General features: G+C 39.4%; 1 protein-coding gene across 9 annotated transcripts in view; it reads right to left on the bottom strand.

Annotated features, from left to right (window-relative positions):
- The window catches only part of CTNND2 (catenin delta 2), a 662387-nt gene that overhangs the window by 53659 nt on the left and 587384 nt on the right, over positions 1-21344 (bottom strand). For all 9 annotated transcript variants that reach the window (XM_089516458.1, XM_089516456.1, XM_089516452.1 and 6 more), the window contains one exon: positions 15719-15869. In XM_089516458.1, the coding sequence (XP_089372584.1) occupies positions 15719-15869 (151 nt within the window). The remainder of the gene's footprint in view (positions 1-15718; positions 15870-21344) is intronic.

Below are 21344 nucleotides of genomic sequence, written 5' to 3' on the forward strand. Positions count from 1 at the left end.
AAGAAACTTGCCTAGAAAACCCTGTGATGCGTTCACTTTAGTTGGAAACAACTTGAAGGCAAACCACACACACAACACATGCTCTCAAGCTTACTGTGTAGAAGAAATGGCATTGGGAGGGAAGAGGAAAAAAGTAAGCCCAAGTACTTGTTCTTAACTGCAAAATTCTTACAAAGAGGTGAGAATGGAAAACAGGCCAAGGAGTGGAGTAGATGAATGATGCTGATCTCTCAGTGAAAACTAGGAAGGAAGGGGTCTGGTGTAAGTAAATTCTCAGGGAAGCTGCTACATAGTGTGACTGTGTAACTGAGGCAGAATTAATGCAGCTTGACACCACTTTAACTGCCCTGGCTCAATGCTATGGAATTCTATGATTTGTAGTTTTAGCCTTCTTTGTCAGAGGTCTCTGGTGCCACAACAAACTACAAATCTCAGGATTCCATATGATGTAGCCATGATAGTTTAAGTGATGTCAAACTGTGTTAATTTTGCAGCATGGCAAAAGCCATGGGCCAAATACAATAGCCTCACCCATTCCCTCAGTGGGGAGACTGGACGACACACAGCTTAAAACCCCCTTCTGGTGCAAGCAGAACAGACGATGGCTAGCCAGTTCAGCACCAGAACAGAGTTTTACTCTTCTTACCCCAGATTTTAAAAAGTCCCTGTTTCTCCAGATCTTCCCAGAAAATCCTTGTACCGTTCTGGTACAGGACAGCTGATCACACATCTGGCATATCTGCCACTGCTACCAGTTGCTTTCTCTGAGGTCAGAACAAGGTGCCAGCCATGTAACCATCACTGTGTACCTCATTCTGATTTCAGAGCAAAGTGATCTGCGGTGGTAGCAGATGCACCAGGTGGCTCCACAAGGCACACGTACGGTCAACTGTCTAGCATCAGAATGGAGGACTTTGCAATGGAAAAGGGCTGGTGCAACTTTGGGGCCAGAATACTCTGGACTACCCTGCACTGGTGCAGATAGGGCCTGAGAGAGTAGTAAGTGTGAGCAGTATTGCAGATAAGAGTATGGCATGCAAGGAGAATATAGGAAATATGACACAGGCAATCTTGTTCATACCAAAGATGCAAAAACAACAGCAACACCAGAAAGAAATGCCACAAAAAACAAAAAACATATAACTCTAAAACTTTGCCTACTTTATTAGTGCAATGTCTTCCAGTGCTCAAATGTCCTCATAGCCAAGCCAGCCATAATACCACCATCACCACTCTGAAATAAGGATTGGGTATATGTACCTCCAAGAAGTTGTTATATACTACAGCTCCCATAATCCCTCATTGTTAGACTTAGTATTGACTATGGCTTATAGAAGTTGCAGTCCAACAGCATCTGGGGGTATACAAGTTCTCTGTCACTGCTCTAAAACTTTGTATAATATTGTAGCCTGATTCTAGCAGATGCCTATTAAATGTTTCCTTATTCTTGGTAACATACTTCAGAACGACAATGACATTTCAGCTTCTGATATTTGAAACAGCCCTTCACTTTTAATTATTGGTAATCATAATATAGGATCACTAGCCCCAAATGTATTCAACCCGAGCACATTTAATTATATCTGAAATGTCACTGTAGCAAACAATTGTTTCAATGCACTTCAATTTTCAGTGAGTTTGCTTCTCTATTCTGTGTTGGCTGTTAAAGAGCTAACAGAAAACACACAAATGGGAAAAGACTATTATTATCTCTCCTGACGCTTTATCTTTTAAATATAATCTGTATAATGGCAACAAATGGAGTCTGTGACCAAAGATCACAGATCCACTGGGCCTTCTGTAGTCTTGTATTAAAAAGATAGCTCACACTTCTACAAAGTTAATAATACAATGGTCAATAGGTGGCAAGAAAAGGTATCACAAAATGGTTACGTTCAGAATCATGCTCAGTGATCTGGAGACACTAAATAGCTAGTCAGTGCTGAATTTTCTGTATGAAATCATGGCAGAGGACATTACTCTCAACAGCATAAAGAAGTAGTAGCAAAGAAGTTATTTAGCTCTACACAAAGTTGGTAAGGAGGAATCACAAAGGAGGCCGAAGTGTAAACTGTTGGGTAAGGACTGTGGAAGTTGCTGGCACAATTTCAACATAGCTGCCAAAGATTGTTCAATAAGAGGTCAGAAGTGGTGGGGAGGGAAAGCAAAGACTACTGCAGAAAAAAGAGAGAGAAAGTGGCTCCACAAACAGAATCAGTAAGGACCTGAAGTGAACATTTTTGAAGCATTTCTAATCAGGGATGTAAATTTTCATACATTTCATTCTCACAAGCTACAATAAATTTTTTTTACTGTCTTTCCCTGCACTATGAGACTGTGCAGTTTTCAAAGATTATAATGGTTTGGGTCCAGGTTACCTATGGTGTCACCTTTTCCTGTATGATCCACCTTGTACACTCAGGTCCTCTGGGGGACACTTACCTCTGTGTTAGAACTAGGTTGGCAACTGTCAACTAGGGGACTTTTTCATCAGCCAGCTCTAGACCTGCTGGAAGAGATTTGACAGCTGAATATGCTGTCTGAATTTAAAACAACATTAAAGACTAGTCTCTTTCAGCAGGCCTATCCAGATGATTTTTAAATTGTAAGATTTAAATGATGTATTTTAAAATGTGGTTTGTTTTAATATAATAATAATAATAATAATAATAATAATAATAATAATTATTTTATATTTCCCGCCTCTCTCTATGGATCGAGGAGGGATTACAACCATACAACATATTTATTTATTGATTTATTAGAATACTTATACCCTGCCCTTTAGCCCTAAAGGCTATCAGAGCGGCTTGGGTCTTGTTTGTTCTTTTAAACTGATGTGTATTTTTAACTCATATTGTGTATTTGTTGGTCACTGTTCCCCACCTTGATCCGTGGGGAGAGGTGGGTAAGAAATAAATATCATAATCATATTGAATGTACTCTGTGCAAAAAAAATTGAATGTGGGATTTTACGTACGGAAAACATGATTTCTGCACAAAGAACAAGTTTCTTACACAGAAAACAGCACTTTCTATGCAGAAAGCTATTTTCTTTTTATAAAATCTCTTTTCAGCGTAGTAATATTGTTTTCTACAGACATCAAAAGACAACATACATTTTTAAATAGACAGAATAAGTCATGAACTGGAAATAATTCAGAAAATGCTGTTTTCGATACACAAACAGAGATTTGAAGAGCGAAACCTAAAACCATGTGCATTTTTCATGCAAAGTTAGGCATTATGAATATTCTTGCCCATGTAGGATTTTCCTTATCAGAACTGTCATTTTTGGCAGTCCATGCAGACTGTGGAGGGTCCTGGGCACAAAACTGCCCCTCAGACCCACTTTGGTGCCTACCCCCAGTGGAGAGGAAGAATGCCCTATTTCCCAGGATGCCCTATTTTCACTCTACTATCACCATGTAGTACAGTGGTTCTCAACCTTCCTAATGCTATGACCCTTTAATACAGTTCTTCATGTTGTGGTGACTCCCAACCACAAAACTATTTTCGTTGCTACTTCATAAATATGTGTTTTCTGATGGTCTTAGGCAACTCCTGTGAAAGGGCTGTTCGACCCCCAAAGGGGCCGCGACCCACAGGTAGAGAACTGCTGATTTAGTACAATGCATGAGGCACACAGCATTCCTAAACTAAAGTCAATTGCCAATGAAACTGTATCCCTGGACCCTGTATTTTATAAATGAGGAATCAACCTTGGGAAGTCACGCTTTCTTTCTGTCCCTTGTTTCAAATGCAGATTCCTTCCTCCTTACATTCTCCAGCTTAACAATGGTTTAGAGCTACATTAGCTAAACAAAGCCTTTCAAATCAGAGCACAATATGGACACGTTTCCCAAATGAGAAGAAAAGAAAACATTAACATATGTAAAAAGAAAGGCAAGCAGACAATAAGAACTGCAAAAAAAAAAAAAAAATGGATTTTGAGGAGCAGATTGCTAAGAACATTAGGACCAACAATTAAAAATATTTAAATACTTTTCCTGAAGTAGAAAATTAGTGAGGGAGACAGTTGTTCTTTAAATAACATGGAAGTTAAATGAGTACTGAAGAAGGGCAAGGAGACTACAGAAGCATAGAACTAATTTATTTGTGTCTGCTTGCACTGATTTTACTGCAAGGTCAAATATTCATACCTGAACTGATATTTTCAGAAAAGAAGTCTGAGGAATTGAAGCAGATGGTAGTGACAACTGATGAAGTACTACACCTTAATGAAACACCAAAAGTCAACAAATTGTCAGGATCAGTTGGATCCATTTGAGAAATCTAAAATAACTAAAAAAAAGTTATTGATTGTAGAAAAAAAATATGTAACACGTCTCTTAGACTGGTTTCTCTCAGAGGGTTAAAAAGCGATAATTGTAATGTTATGTTTTCAAAACTGGCAGAATGCATAAGCATATTTATCCAGCATTTAGAACAAGGGTGGGGAAAGTGTGGCCCATGGGCTACATGAACCCCTGAATGCTATATTTGTATCCAAGTCCACCAGATCCACCCAATCCTCCTACCCATGCCAAAAACATCCCATAAACGCTCTGACCAAAGTTCAATCCATGTTCTTGATGAAAGCAGCAGCCAAAAGTCACTTCAGGTTGTGAAAATAGAAAATCTACATAGAAAGCTACATAAAATTCTGGTCACTGTACCACAAGAAGACTATCACAACTGGAGACAGCCAATCAAAATGATCAAAGGGCCAGCAGTCTCCTGCATAAGGAAAGGGTACAATATTTGGGGCTCTTAAACTCAGAAAGGCAAGGAAGGAGAAACATGGGAAAGATGTATACAATCATGCATGTTATGAAGAAGGTGGATAGGGAGATGTTTTTCTTTTCCTTCTTATATCACTCCAAGGATCATCCAATTAAGCTAAATGGCAAGTATATAAACAAAATTAAAGTAAGCATTTCTTCATACATTGCTCCATCTTCATACACTGATCATAAATGGAGAGTATATAAACCAAATTAAACTAAGTATTTTTTCCACACTGCTCCATCAGACCAGGGCTGGACTGGAGATTTTTATATCTCTTGACCCCGAAGACCTTTCCCATTCTTCATCCCTTCCAATATAAGTGGAACACCTCTGGCTTGGAGCCTAGCACTTCTCCTCTTTCCCTCAGGCAAACTTCTTTAAGACCATTGCCAGCTCTGATGAGCTGACATAAGGATGCAGGTTCCTGCTATAAAATGGAGAGGGGTAGATCATTAGGAGCTGCAGGTTCTGAAGAGATAAGGGATCCCAGGCTCAATGGACCCCATATCCCATAAATTCATAGATTGCATCAGGACAGGTCATGATGCAGGGCATACGTTGACTTCTAGCACCTCTGCCTCCAGTGCTGCTGGTCTGGTCAATCCCTCCTCATCTGAGCTGGAATCATAGCCCAGCCTGGTAGAATGAAATTGCTGTTATGTTTTTAAAGTACTATTTCTTCTGGGGTTACTGCAACAAAATGCTTGGGTTAAGAAAACTGGTGGGAGGCCAAAGATATTGTGCCTGCTGATCTCCTTAAGCATGATTTGGATTTTTTTTCCTTTTCACTCTAAAACTGCTTCCTTGGAAGTAAAGTTCATTGAACTGAATGGAATCTTTTCTCAAGAGAGTCTGTTTAAGATTGGGGATATTTAAGATATATATTGCCATGAAGTGCCTTATTCTGCTAATAAGAGTTTCAAAATGTGACAGTGACCAGATCACTCAAGTACCACTAAGCATCATATGTCATTGACTAACTTCTAGCATAGCAAAAATAAATACATTCCCTGAAGCAGACAAGAAATATAAGTTGTTGAGAAACAATTTAATCTACATCTCTTCTTCTGCAGTAAATGCCTCTGAAGACCTATTATCTCATGACCTTCTCAGCAGCAGGCAGCTGCACATTTTAGTTAACCTGCACCCACTTCTATCTGTGGTGTAACACCATGAACAAGTTGAGTGCATGCTGATACCACATATGCCAGTATACTGGTACTGAAATGCTTGAAAAAAACCTCTTGCAATGGTACAAGGAAAGCCAATTGGCTCAGAGTTCTGCAAATGGCAGTAGTGTGAACATGGTATTAAATCAGCTACAGCTGGTAATCAGTACAAATTAAATGAAAATATTGGAGCCACATGCTGAGAGGGGCATGAAAAGAGGTCTTGTGTCTGGAACATTCAGAGAGTGATTAAAGCGAGTTGCAAAGTCTGTAACTGTTTCTATAGATTATTTGGGAAGTATATGTCTTTAAAAAAACAGCTACTGGCATATGCCAGTACATTTAATTTAACATTCTATTTAACAACAGAAAGGATAGAGTTAATTTTATCTATTTTACAGGTGAAAAAACCTACTAGGTATAGCACAGCTTTAAATGGTACATGGAAGGTTAAAGCCAATGTCACACAGTGTAGGAAGAAATCCTATAGTGTTCATCCTGGTCATACATAAAGAAACAGCATATGCTTAAAATTTACACATCAGGTGTTTTTGTAAATCACATAATAAACCACAAAAGAAGTCAATGTGGATATAGCATACAGCTGGTTGACTTCAAACATCTGCACCAATATTTTAATAAATATTTTTAGTACCACTATTGGCACAAAGCTATAGTTCAAAATGTAGCCGTCAGTGCAACATTTGGTATTGGTCTATCCTAGAAATACATTCACTTCACAAGTCTTACTACAAGCCCTAAATTTCAGTTCTATTTTTTCTGAAATGAACTAAGCTAAATGTTCCAATAATGGAACTTATCTTCTGATTTTGCTTATTTAGGAAATTTTCATGGATGAAGTCAAGAAAGAAGCACCTGCTGGTTTTGTTAATTAGGTAAATAAAATGTTTAAAAGTACATGAAAGATTTTTATCCTATATTAAAGACTGAAGTAGCTGAGAAGTTAACATTTTCATATCATATCATATCAGCGTATGATGAAATTTCCATAATTTGTTATTTCTTAACTTAGGACATGTCTGCACAGACCAAATATGCTGGTATCCCCTCATACCCATGCCAGGGAGACCAAACAACACATGGCCCAAACCCCAGTTCTGGTGTGGACAAACCAGATGCTGTCTGGCACGTTCCGCACCAGAGAAGATGCATTAGCCATTTACCACACATCAAAATAACTCCCTTGTTGCTCTGGTTCCTCTGGAGTCTTCTTTGGCAGCATCGAACATATTTTGTATGTGCCACCTACTGGGGTGCCTAGTGCAGTTACTGCTGGTGAGAGTTGTGTGCTCTGAGTCCAGAACATGGCACCCAGTCATTTGATTGCTGCCGAATGCCATGTTCTGACTTCAGAATATGCAATCCTCACCAATTGTGGATTATGTTGGGGGCCCAGCAGCCCACATATGTCAGTAGTTGACTGGTGCCATGACGGAGGGCTTTTACAGTGGAGGACCATAGGGGCAACTCTGAGGCCAGGATACATTGGGTTGCCCCCAGTATATCCTGCATGTGCAGACATGTCCTTTGTCACTTTTCCTGAGATGCTGAATAGCATAATTCTACAAAATTATTAGACTATATATATTAATTAGCGTTGTATTTGGAATACTCTGACACCCAACATTTTAAGGCAAGCCTCCTGCTGTTTACACTCATACTTTCAGGCACATACAAAATCCTGTTTCACAGAAGAAAAAGCATAAAAAAGGCTTGTAATAGATCCTTTTAATAAAAATTGATTTTAGATTCACTCTAAATTGATGAAAATGTTAGCTGATAAAAGCAAATCTCATTGAAGCAATTTTTGTTAAAAATCAAGCCTCTTAAGACATGGAGGAAGTGAGGAGGGAGATAAGGCCAGGGTATAGTGATCACACTTTCTTAATTGGCTTCAATGAAATCCTGTGCATGTCCATTAGCATGATTAATCTATCTTTGCTTGGGAAACAAATGGGCATAGAGATCACATCACAGTTTTATGTTGCTCAGCTGCATTACATAAATTAAAGTAAAAATAATTTGGGGCTCAATACTGACCTATTATGTGTGCAGTGCTTGTGGATGGAGGAGTCCCAGAGCTCAGTAAAGCCAGGTTGTCCTTATCCTTCTGGTAAAAGCAGTATAAGGTAACTGTAGAGAAACTACTTGGAGGCACTGTTGGGAATGGAGAGAGGCTGATGTATTCCTCCCATATGTCCAAACAGAACTCCATTTTAGCACCATTTAAATAAGAATTGATTATTTTGAACCAATTAGCAGCTTTGTATGAAGTTCTCCTAAGAACAGCAATAGTTTCAACACACAAGTGCAACAACAAATGAACTGAATCTTCTTCATTTGAAAGGGAGAAAATCCTCAAAGAAAGTCCCTTCCCCTTCATGATTTTGCTCCACTGAAAGGTCTGAGGAACCACATCATCCAAGATTTTTTTGAAAGTCAGAAAGTCTTGACACAATGCTGTGAGGGGTGCAGGCAAGGAGTCCCACGGTACTCAGTCAAGCCTTGTCTGCTCCATTAAACCTGATGATTTAAGCAGTGACATTCCTAGCATATTTGACACCAGTGTGGATTATTTTTAATACCCCCCTTCAACAGCCCATTCCAGTTATGGCAGAGTTGTTGGCCAGGTGGGAAAGAGAGGCAACTTCCCACCAGGTAACAGGTGACACTGCCTGCCTTGGTGATGCCCCTGGACCACAGTGTGCCTAAATACCCTAAAGATCCCAGATCCCATCTGATTTTGGAAGCTAAGTGGAGTCGGCTCTGGTTGGTAATTGGATGGGAGGCTGCCAATGAATACCAGGTGCTGTAGGCTATATTTCAGAGGAAGGAACTGGCAAAATCACCTCATAAGGCAACCTGAAGGCACATACACACATGTACAAGCAAATGCAAGTAGTACAAGGGGCCACGGAAGAAAGTGTGAGGCCTATGAACATCACACAGTGCTATTAAATTCCAGGATATGTCAGTCGAAGTTCTATTTCAGAAAAACTGGCAGAAAACATTAAAGTAAGCTTTAGTAAGCCTACAGAAGAGCAAACCTTAGGAAGAATGTGTCAGCAGTGCATCTACAAATCCATGTTCTGTCTTACCACCTTTTTAGTATTTGCTAAGAGTCAGCAGCATGTAAATGGGAGGGTTCTAGTAGATATTAGATGCATGGAGTATCTATTTGGATCCTCTTAAATAACTTTCAGTGGTGAGATAAGACAATAAGCCTTCTTATGTACCATAATTTTAGTTATTTCTTTATATATTTATTTCCTGCCTTTCTCCCACAAAGGGACCAAAAGCAGCTCACAGATAAATTCAGTTAAAAACTTCACAATCAAAATTGAAAAACAATTAAAATCATTTTGATAAAACAATAAAAATTGCATTAAACATACAAATGCTAAAAACATAAATAGATCACGCTGTCAGTCCAAAAGCCTCCCTGACAGAAATTATATATTAAATGTCTCCTTGCGTACAAACATCATTGTGTGCTGGTGAAAGAAAAGCAGGGAGGGGGCCAGCCAAGCCTCCTGTGGAAGGGAATTCCAGAGGGTGAAGCATCCACTGAGAAAGCTGTCTCCTATGTCCTCACCAATTGAGCTTGTGATGGTAGTGGGAGTGTGAGAAAGCCTTCCCTTGAAGATCTTAGAAATCTTGCAAGTTCGTATGCTTCAGCCATATAGGGCTTTATAGGTCATAACCAGAACTTTGAATTGTGTCTGGGAATGAACTGGAAGCCAGTGAAGCTGTTTCAGCAAGGGAGTTATATGCTCCATAATTGTAAGGATCTGTATTGCAAATACTACTATTTAATTTAATTATAAATGATTGGATGTCAGTGATGAGGAGTGAGTTAGGCATGATTCTGAAGGACACAAAGTTATTCAGCATGGTAGGGAAAAAATAGGAACAGTTTTGCAGCCATATTTTAAAAGCCGAATCCCTGCTTGGCCATGGAAACCCACTGTGTGACCTTGGAGAAATCACACTATCAGCCTCAGAGGAAGGCAGAGGCAAGCCCTCTCTGAACGAACCTTGCCAAGAAACCCATGATAAGTTTGCCTTAGGATCAAGGCACACAACAATGAGCACTGGAGCCTCTGGCTGAGAAGACGAATTATGTGTGTGTGTTCCGTGCCTTCAAGTAGTTTCTGATTTATGGTGATCCTAAGGTGAACCTATCATAGGGTTTTCCTGGCAAGATTTGTTCAGAGGTTTGCCATTGCCTTCTAACTATCCCTTATTAAATGGCAAATCTCAGGATTCTAGGTGATCGTATCATAGCTGTTGAAGTGAAATATAGCACTGCAGCTCTATAGTGTGAAAAGGTCACTTGCGGCTATGGTGGAAAATTCACAAAAAATGTTGCTGGTTGCTTTTTAAATGTGATGTAATACAAAGCTGACATTGTCCAAAGTTGTTTTAAAGCTGTGAGTGTGAGTGAATTAGACATTTACCCCTACCAGAACAAACCACAATTTCTCCCATTTTCTTATTTTTGATGTGACCCTCTTTCTCATGCCTATGCACAAGAAACTCTAGGACTTTATATTTTCCTATATCAAATACAGGAAAACAAATCTCTGCTCCCCAATCTCACGTAGTTGTAGTTTAAGCGCACAAGCACTCTCTTTTTATCTTCTTTAGAAAAGAACCTTTGGTGTAGGACAGGATAGGTGGCCCTGCAGATCAGAATGTTGCATGTGGTTGCTCTAGTATGGATTGGCTCCGGCAAATCATGCAAGATCGGAACATAAGACAGAAGGAAATAAGTTTTTCCTCCATGAGGCGGCCCAGTGAACTGGACAGCAGCTACTTCTAGCTTGACATTAAAACGTATTTTACAATAATAAAGCTAGACAGAAGAAAGATGGAATGTCTAATTGTAACATGGGCCAGGCCAAAAACTAAGCTCATCTCCAATTCTTAATCTTTTTCTACTTCTTTTCATTTGAAGTGAGAACCCAAGGTGCTGTTCTTTTTTCTTCCTCTAATCATTTTCCCCTTGGCTTTGAAGTTTCTGTAAGCTGAGGATAGCTTATCAGAAAAGTCCTGGAGAATGAAAGATGCTTAAACAGGGGTGGGTGGGAGAGAGTGAATAAGGGGAATTTCAATATCCCTAGGAAGACGCTGAGCTCTTTGGTAAAAGGCAAATACATATTCAGTCCCAGAGCAGCAGAAATCATTTCACTACACTGGATAAAGTACCAAAATCCGTCCTTAGAATTATCATATCCCAAAGCTTTGCTTAAGATGTACTTTGTACTCTGGGCTGTTAGTGACTCACAAGAGAGACTGAGGAATCCCACCTCACCTCACCATCCCTTTCAAGCTCTGTATAACATAGGATAATAGCCTTAACACTGAGAGACTTAATACTTATAGAGGGCTTATTTGCACTGGCTCAACAACCCATTTCATCTCATTATGCACCAAGATGGTGCGCCTTGAATCATAGGTCACTTAAAACAGCTGCGTTTTGACTACGGTGTATACTGATGTGAAGCACCATTTCACATCAAGGGTTTGTTAAGGTTTGGGTGTCAACAATATCCAAAATGTTAAATTAAATCCTTCAAAACACCACACTCTGAAATGTACTGAAGGCTGCTCTGGAGCCGTTATGAGGAAGTGCTACTTAACTGCATTTGCAGAACAAAACTGCTTATTTATCTTCAATTCTGATTTTGCACCAATCTGTTTACCAAGATATTTCAATTGGCTATGGAATTAAGCAACATTTTTAAAATGGAGTCCCCATGTCCCAGCACTCCCATGTGTACAGGTAAACTGAATATATCTATACAACGGGGATATAAAGTACATTAAGCAAAGTTCACAACGCAGTAACGTACATACTTGACTGGACAGCTTTTGGGGCCAAAATTATGGATTTTGCCATGACCCGTGGATAAGTCAAGGGTAAAACTGGAGGCTCCCTCAGTGTGTGTATGTGTGCGTACAGCAAGAGAGACTCTAATTGAGGCTATTTGTTTCAACTTTGGTTTCAGCTTTCACCCAGATAGCAACGGCCAGCATGAGCGGGAATCTGTCTAACAGAAATTAATCACTCAAGACTCTTTCTGCTTGGCTCAAGAGAGAAAAAACGCTCTTCACACTGCATAGGGAAATCTGAAAGAGCTGCTATCACATTACTATACTAACCTGTAAATAAGTCAACCTGGGATTTTGGGGTCGATTTTTAGGCATAAATTTTTAGACTTATAGATGAGTATATACGGTATATACTTTTTTGAACAGGCAGCATACCAAATAAGTGTACACACGCATACACTGCAATCACTGAATAACTGCTCTCTTGCTGCTACCACCAACTCTTCCTTTCCTTATCCTGTTGGAGCCTTAACTGTCCCTCAGCTGGTTGAGCAAGATGACAGAAAGCATGCTACTAATATTTCAGACACTTAATAATGCAGTATTTTGTTTCCTAGCAGCAAGAGTGGATGGTAGCAAATAAATGAGAAGAACAAGGGAACAGTTCTATTTCTCATTTGGCCTATTATCCCATTTCCTTCCTTCTGTGCACTTTGGAGGATTTCATTTGAATGGCTTTTTAAGGCTGTCTTCTCTTCTTATACTGTAAATATTGTCAAGCAAGGCAAGACATTTTTCACACTACAAGAAGGGATATAACTTCATGTCTCAGGCTTATTTTTAAAAATAATTAATCACTTTAGTTTTAATAAATAATGAATAGATCCAGTCAAATCAGAATTCATAAGTCAACAACAAATGCTTATTTAAAGCTAGGTTTGTATGTCACATGAACCTACCTGCTTCTGTAATGAGAACAGCAAAGCAGGAACTAGAGGGCAGCAAGTACTACATCATGGTTCATTAACCAGCATTTTTGTCTTAAATTGACATGCAAACTGGCCACTTTCAAGGCTTGAATGATCTAAAATATGTTTTTATTGCATAACACATATTAGCTGGCATCCTGTTGGGGCCATATGCATACATAGGTTTCCCTTATGCATGCCTATTTATTTATTTAAGTGCTGCAGGGGTTGGTATTCCCTTCCTCTCTCCATAGTGCCCCAGATCCAAGTTACTGAGCAGTCCACGAAGATACCGCCTGCTGCATGGCTATTCCAGCTTTGTGGGGTCTGTGCAGGATTGCAGAAGTGTCTCCCCATCAATAGACCTAAAATGCGATCAATACTGAGACCTGCTGGGGTCCTCTTGAGGTCTCAGTATGAGGGGTGTATTAAAGCATTTTACTCCAAGTCCCTAGCTAAATCTCAAGTCTCTGCCTTCAAGTTTAAAATCAAGTCTCAGGGAGCCAATTTTGACATGAGCCCTGGTGGTGCAGGCATGAGCCATGGTGGTGAAGTGGTTAAATGCCTGTACTGTAGCCACTCACGCACAAACCTCAAGGTTGCGAGTTCAATACCAGCCAAGGCCTCAAGCTTGACTCATGCCTGCATCCTTCCGAGGTCACTAAAATGAGTACCCAGATTGTTGGGGGCAATTAGCTTACACATTGTAAACCACTTAGGGAGTGTTTAAATGCACTAAGTGATATAGAAATGTACTTGCTATTCAATGGGCAGTGATGTGCACACATCCATATCAGTGCATATCAGTGCATCTGTGTGTATGGGCCATCATTGAATAATATGGGGCATGGCGATCCACAGGAGATCCAATCTCTGGATTACTAGACCAGTGATGCAGAAGCCCACTGTAGTAACAGGAAAGCAATAGATACTGCTGTTGTTGTTGCTGTTGCTGTGTGCCTTCAAGTCACGTCTGACTTATGTTGATTCTACCACTGGGGTTTCTTGCCAAGATTTGTTCAGAATGGGTTTGCTGTTCTCTTCCTCTGAGGCTGAGAGAATGGGACCTGCCCAAGGTAACTGAGTGGATTTCAATGGCTGAGTGGGAATTTGAACCCTGGTCTCCAGAGCTTTAGTTGAACAGTCCAACCACTACACAGCATTGGTTCTCAATAAATACTAACTCAAATTAAACCCTAGACTACACTGACTAACAGTGGTGTCACTAGGGTTGGCGATACCAGTAATTCATGGTATCAACCTCTCCGCTCCCCCACTGACCTCCCATACCACAACTATACAGAATCCTTAGCAATGTTCTTTGTAGTAATGCTACTCATACATCACAATTCCCATATATCACTGAATGTAATGGCAATAGTTGTGGCATAAACAAAAGTAAAATTAAAATTATACCTTTAAATTGTAATATCACACACACAGCTTAAAAGTATTTACATTGACATAGTTTCATGTGGTTAAAGTGAAAGTTTGGGAGAAAATTTTTAAAAAACATTAAATTTAAAATTTATTTAAAAAACACAAAACTGATGCCACTCCTTTGTTCTCCAATTGAGATGCTCTCCACTCACACCATTTCTTCCACTGAGCTCCAGCATTTTAAAAGGATGCAGGTGACTATCACAGCTCATTTATACCAATAGGCAGCTGTTTTAATGTCACTCCTCCTTAGAGTATCACTTGGTGTTATCCATAGCCCCTGCACCACCTAATGATGTTCCTGATCACTAATATATTCTAAATGTCTTTTACACAAACATCAAAAAGGCATGTGTTTCAATAATAACATTTTCTGGAATCCATGAAAATTTGTAGAAATTTAACAATCCAAATAGTAAACTATTTTGCAAGTCCATTATATCCCAATGAAAACAAAGCATTTTCAACTTCATGTAGCATATGTACAAAATATTATGAACTCATTATTGAAACCAAGCAAAAAACTTCATGTATTACAAGCTTTGGGTCACAACCTGTAGTTGATAAAAGATGTTCTATGATAGAAGGCAACATAGCCCAATTATCTTATCCATGCCCCTCACATCGGTCAGGCTGGCTTTGAATTAAACATAAACAAATTTCAGCATCTTCCTGGAATTGTAATACAGAGCAGTACAAAGTCTGTTCCAAGCACACTTTTCCTTTAAAAACTATTCGAAAAAATGGAAATTATTTGCCACAATGACTATAATTCTCAGGAGTATTCCATTTTAAACTATTCTTTGTGTGAAAACACATATCTGAAAATAAAGATTTGCTGAGCTTCCTGTATATATTAATGTATGGAACTTGGATGCAAAAACCTCTACATCTGACTTACAAACACAGCAAGTGGCTGCCATAAAACCTTCCTGGGCAGAGAATGTTTTATTTATTTAATTAATTGATTTATATTCTGTCTTTCTCCTTGCACAAGATCTGAAGGGTCAGGAAATTCCAGCAGAAACTGCCATAGTCCAGCCTCTCCTCTCCTCTCTGAAAAAGATAGGGAGGGCTGAATGAAGTGGGAGTGATTTTTGTCCCCTTCCTCTGGTGAATTTTATATTCAATTGTAATACCTCCCTCCCTGACACTTCAGTCTAAAGTCTCTGCAGTTCCTTCTTGGCTATCATGACCAGCACATGAAGAAAAACTCAAGGGACATGCACTTGTAGCACATACTTTCAATATAATATATGTTATTAATTAGAATATACATACACACAAAAAGCCTCAAGTGCTCATGCCACTATTAAAATAATGTTAAAGCTTAAGTGGATAGAGTAGAAAATAACTTATGGAACATTCTATGCTGACAAACATTTAATATTCCTCAGCATTACAGGATCATACACACATGCCGATTACTTATGCAGTGATAAAGGACATATTTGTCTCCCAGATAAAATACAGTGAAATATAACCACTTACCTATTAGCTCCTTATTTCGGACATCTAAGGCCATATTCCGTAAAGCTGTTGCAACCGCACATACTACTCGGTCATTGTCTATTCGAAGGAGCTCTACCAGGATTGGCAGACCTTTTTCCTTCCGTACTGCAGCACGGATATATACTGACCACTGTAAAGAAACATTATACGGAGGAGAATTAGAAAGAGGCATTTTAAAAGAAGTATAAACTATGATATAAACAAGTAAGATTTTAAAATTCTGGGTTACATTAATTCTCATTTCCATTTAAAAAACACTAGGATAATCTGGTACCAGCACAATGTGTATTTTACAAGTACAGCGGGTCTTTCCAGACTAACCTCCAGCTGAATTAAGCAATTGATCCATTCGCTCTTTCACCGCCTCTCCTGTGTCGATCCTTAGTTACAAAATTCGTAACTAAGTACACTGTAATGGGGATACTGTATTGTATCTTGATTGTGCAATTTTAGCAGAAGGAGGGAGGACTAAGGGGATTAGAGAAACTTTATTATTGTCTGTATATCTGTTTTATTGGACTGTTGTTACCCGCCGAGATTCTGGAAGGGAGAGGCGGGATATAAACAAATATATCATCATCATCATCATCGTCATCCACATTCTTTATCCATAGATTCAACAGCCCATGGCTTTAAAATACTATAAGGGACACTATTTTAATATGCTATTGTATATAATGTGACCTGAGCATCCACAGATTTTGGTATCTACAGGGGGTCTTGGAACCAAACCCCAGCAGATACCAAAGGCCCATTCTAAATATATTCATGTGCCTTTTGTGGCGGATACTGAAGGAACAATGCCTGCCACTTAAATCTTATTAAGAGATTGTATCTAGTTGGGTTATATGTTCCCTCCTTTCCTCTACTATTTGGTGCAAAATTTATCTGGATGACTATACTATTGGCTGAGCCAGGGTTGTATCATGATCAGAATGTTGGAGAAGGATTAGGTAGGTGTTATTCAAATCCTCCCTTGGCCATGAAGATCACTGAATCACTTTGGACCAGATACTGTATGTCTGCCTCAGTTGTATCACATCAGTTTTGTGATGATAAAGTACATAGAAAAAGAGCTAGGTATGCCACTTTGAGCTCAGCCATAAAACACTGAGACCACTGCAAGTGCCCAAGTCTCAGATCAGTCAAATGACCCAAAAGGATACTGTGGTCGATTGTATCAAATGCTGCTGAAAGATCTAAGAGGACCAATAAGGATGCACTACCTGTCTAACTACTGCTGTATGTCATCCACTAAGGCTGTTTCTGTCCCATAACCAGGCCTGAACCAAGACTGAAATGGATCCAAGTAAACTGTTTCATCCAAAAAAGCCTGGAATTGCATTGCCACCACGCTCTCAAGGACCTTGTTTAGAAAAGGGAGATTAGAGACTGGCTGACAGTTACCTAGGGAGGTAGTGTTTCAACAAAGGTCTCACAATTGCTCCTTTTAGAGGTTGTTACATAGTTCTCTTTTACAGAAGTGTTTACAACCTCCATCACCCAACTGGCCAGTCCTCTTCTGGCACCTTTAATTAGCCAACATGGGCATAGGTTTAATGGGTAAGTGGTTGGCCTCACCTCTCCAAGCAACTTATCCATATCATCATGTTGAACAAATTGAAACTCAGCCATCTAAACCAGAGAAGTACATGCCTCACCAGACTCTACCTTTAATTCAGAGTCCAAGCCAGAATGAATCTAAGCACTTTCTTCTGCAAAGTATTTAACAAATTCATCACAATACTTTTCTGAGGGCTCCTTCTCAGAAGTCTGAGGTCGAGGGTGTAATAACTCTTTAACTACCCAGAACAGTTTCACTGGATGAGATTGAGCTGATGTGATAGAGACAGCAAATGGTTTCTTTGCTGCACAGATTGCTGCAAAGTAGGTTTTAAAATAGGCCTTAATTCATGCTTGGTCAGATTTCCTGAACATGTCAGTTGAACGTCCTATCAGCTTGAATCTGGTTGCATCATTAGCCACAGTACTACTTGCAGGTGTCCTCTGCTCTTCCCCAGTAGCTTGTTGAGTGCTTTCTGACCTGGGAGTCTCATCTTCTGGCACTACTACTTTTGTTTACAATTGTCTCATCAAAGTGTTTTTGTTGGAAAAGGCATTAAAACGTGGTTTTCTGTGGTTCCTTTTGTGTGGTAGTAAGAAGTATTAGCTATGGTGACACTGCTGTTGTCTCTCAGAGATCCTCTGCCATTGTCACCCTCCCCTGTTGCTGCTATTTGGCACATTTAGCTTGGCTCCTCAAAAAAAGCCTGTCTGGTCTGGAAGAATCTGTCAGCAGCACTGCTGCCATCAGCATAGCCTCTTGCCTCACAAGAGCCACCACCACAGAAAGGTAGTGCCATTGGTGGAATGTCTGTATCAGCTTTTTTATTTTAAAAACTTGATGATTCATTTTTTTTACAGTGGGTCAAAGTTTTCTTAGAATCTGTACACAACTGTGACACACACAGGACTTTATTTTGTAACATGTACTACTTTATAAGATAACTGTGGGACATTTTACTGAAAGTGATGAAGATGTGAGTCCACTTATCTTTTCAATGCACTGACTGACAGCAATTAGGAAACAAAGTGAACTTAATATTTTGAAAAATGAACACCAGAGTCCAATATGACAAGATTAGGGGAGCATTAATGGGTCATCCATTCCCCCCCCCCATTTTTGTGTGTTTTGCACCATTCCAAAATGGTGCTCTGTAGCTATGCTCAGTCAGAAATGGAAGAAGTAAAAGTCAGATGTTTTAAATTATAAAATAAAAGATCATCCTGAAAAGGCTTCATTTTTACATAGGATGCCTTCTGAACCATGACCCAAGTTAAGCTTTAGGCGGTAAAGTAAAAACTAATCTGATGATTTTCAGAATATCTAAAGCACACACACACACACACACACACAATGGGTCCAAGATGCATGATAAAATAATATATGATACAGAGAAGTAGGTTTTCCTTCTCATAGTACTAGAAACCTGAGGCAACCAATGACACTAAATGGTGGAAAATTCTACACAGATAAAAAGGAAATACTTTCCCACCCAATGTATACACAGAATTGCTACCACAAGATGTAGTGATGGCTGCCAATTTGGATAGTATTGAAATGGGGATTTTACAATTTCACGGAGGACAAATACTCAATGGCTACTGGTATACTAGTAGTTTGTTCTTAACTGCTGTCAAGTCAACTTTAACTTATGGTGACCCTGTTGATCACAGCCTTGCTCAGGGCTGTGGCTTTATTGATTGAGACTATCCACCTGTAATGCAGTCTTCCTCTTCCTAGTAGAACTGTCACAATATACTGTACTTTTTTCAACATCAAGGGCAATATTCCTTTGAATACTTCTTGTAAGACAGGTGGAAAGAATGTTCTATTGCATGCATGTCTTGCTCTGGATTTCTGGATAGCATATGGTTGGTGCATGTGTAAACAGGATAGTGGATGAGGCAGGCCAGTGGTATGATACAATGAGATTTTTCGTACAGTATGGAGTTTATCATACGGAGGCCCTTCCATGTGGTAAACGTCACGCAAGTGCTGCCCAAATGTCACGCAAGCGCTGCTGTAGAAGTGGAATCGCGGCTCCCGCTCCGTTCCCGTCATGCACTCGTAACTGGGAGAGCCTCCTGGAGCGCTTTTCTTATTAACAGGATAAATCGTTAATAAGAAAAGTACTCCAGGAGGCTCCCCCAGTTACGAGTGCATGATGGGAACGGAGTGGGAGCCACAATTCCAATTCTGCAGCGCCATGGGTATCACACCCATGGCACTTGCGTGACGTTTACCACACGGAAGGGCCTCTGTGTGACAAACTCCTATGTTCTTACAGTGCATTGCCCCAAGCATACACTGAAAAGCACTGGCTACGTTATATGAAAAATGAGAAAATTCCTCCTCTGTCTGAAGAAGCTATTAATACAGTGCGCCCCTGTGGAAGCCACGCAAACGAAAGAATGGTGCGCCCGCCCACGGCGCATGCTCTCTCCCATGCCATGTGCACGAGCCCCATTCAATTGAATGGGACTTGAGCATGCACGTTTTTCGGCTTACGCCAGGGGGGAGTCCGAAATGGTTCCCCCGCGTAAGCCAAGGGGCCACTATACGAAGCTTCCTATGACCTAGAAATTGTTCCAGGACACAACGTCTGTGATCAAAAACAGTACACAACTAGTTCTATCTATATAATTTTCCTAGAATGAGCAACTTTCTAGAGAAAGGCAACAAAGTGAAGACAATATACAGGGAACAGAAGGTTTACGGCAATGTAATCTTTTCTGTGACTTTAAGTCAGATACTTTAATGACATCTTTTTGAACCATATAAGAAATCTATAGGTACCTAAACTGTGGGTTAGGCTATATTTGCAAACAATTACTCTATGTTGTTTGTATTCAGTCTAAGATGCTACTAGATTAACATCTTCTTTCTGCTTCTAGAATTGAAAAATAGATTCATTATTATGTGTTCTGATTATCATTCTTGTTTACTTAAATCTACTGAAATCCATATGTCTACTGATGGATAAAACACACACATATACAAAGATGAAAAAATAAAGGGCTTTTTGGGCCTTCTTTAAAATTAAATTGTTTGCCAACACACTTAATTATTTCATTGCTTCATGAATCAGTCTGACATCAACATCCAAATAATTGTTCAGCAGGAAAAATGGAGATTCCTATGAGAATACCTTTTTCCAATCTAGTGTGAGCAACATCAGCAAACAAACTCCCATTTTATTTTTAATCCAATTGCTGCTAAATTGTCAAAGACATGAAAGCAAATTGCACTAAATTCGCTAATATTCTTTAGATATAACTGTCTGGAATTGCTCTGAAAATTCAGAGCTCTTCACTGTGTCATTAGTAACATTTCCTCCCAGAATGGTTATGGTAAATAAGAAGCAAAACACTGCCTTGGTTTGCCTAAAGTATTAATATTATTCTTTCCAAAGCTTTATTTCTCTTAGGTTAGTTTAATCTAACCTAAGAGGCTAGCTATATGCCACATCTATAACATGTGGAACAAATGCCCCAAAAGCCGCCCTGATCATTTCTTGGAAGGGCGGGGTAGAAATAAAATTTATTATTATTATTATTATTATTTATTAAAACTGTTTTCTTACAGAGGTTTCAGGAAGGGGCAAGTCTGAGTGGATGGGACACTTAACCTTTGTGCCATCCAATTGTTTATGGGCATTAAACTTCCTTCTGGGGCAACTATCACCTTTTCAGGGTTTCAGAATATATTTGCTTTAAGAATAGGTTAGGCAGATGAAAAACAAGGCATGAGTTTGGGCATGGAGGAGCAATGTCTGCCCCATCCTCTCTAAATGATATTTCATATATATAATATTAAATACATAAATCATATGGGAGCAGACAATTTTAATGTGAAAAGTGACCTCCTTTTTGTAGGTGTAAAAACACACCACTTCAGTATTTAACACTACCCAATTTTCTGTTGGACAATCCTCTTTTTCAGTAATTTGAAACTGGTAACATTAGTAGCTATTATTGCTACTTTGAGTTGACCTTAAGGCATGTCATATTCTTCCTACTTATGTTCCATTCAGTTCAGAAT

This window comes from Sceloporus occidentalis, unplaced genomic scaffold (assembly GCF_023333645.1).
Source record: "Sceloporus occidentalis isolate IW3139 unplaced genomic scaffold, rSceOcc1.0.p SCAF_3, whole genome shotgun sequence".
Taxonomy (NCBI): Eukaryota; Metazoa; Chordata; class Lepidosauria; order Squamata; family Phrynosomatidae; genus Sceloporus; species Sceloporus occidentalis.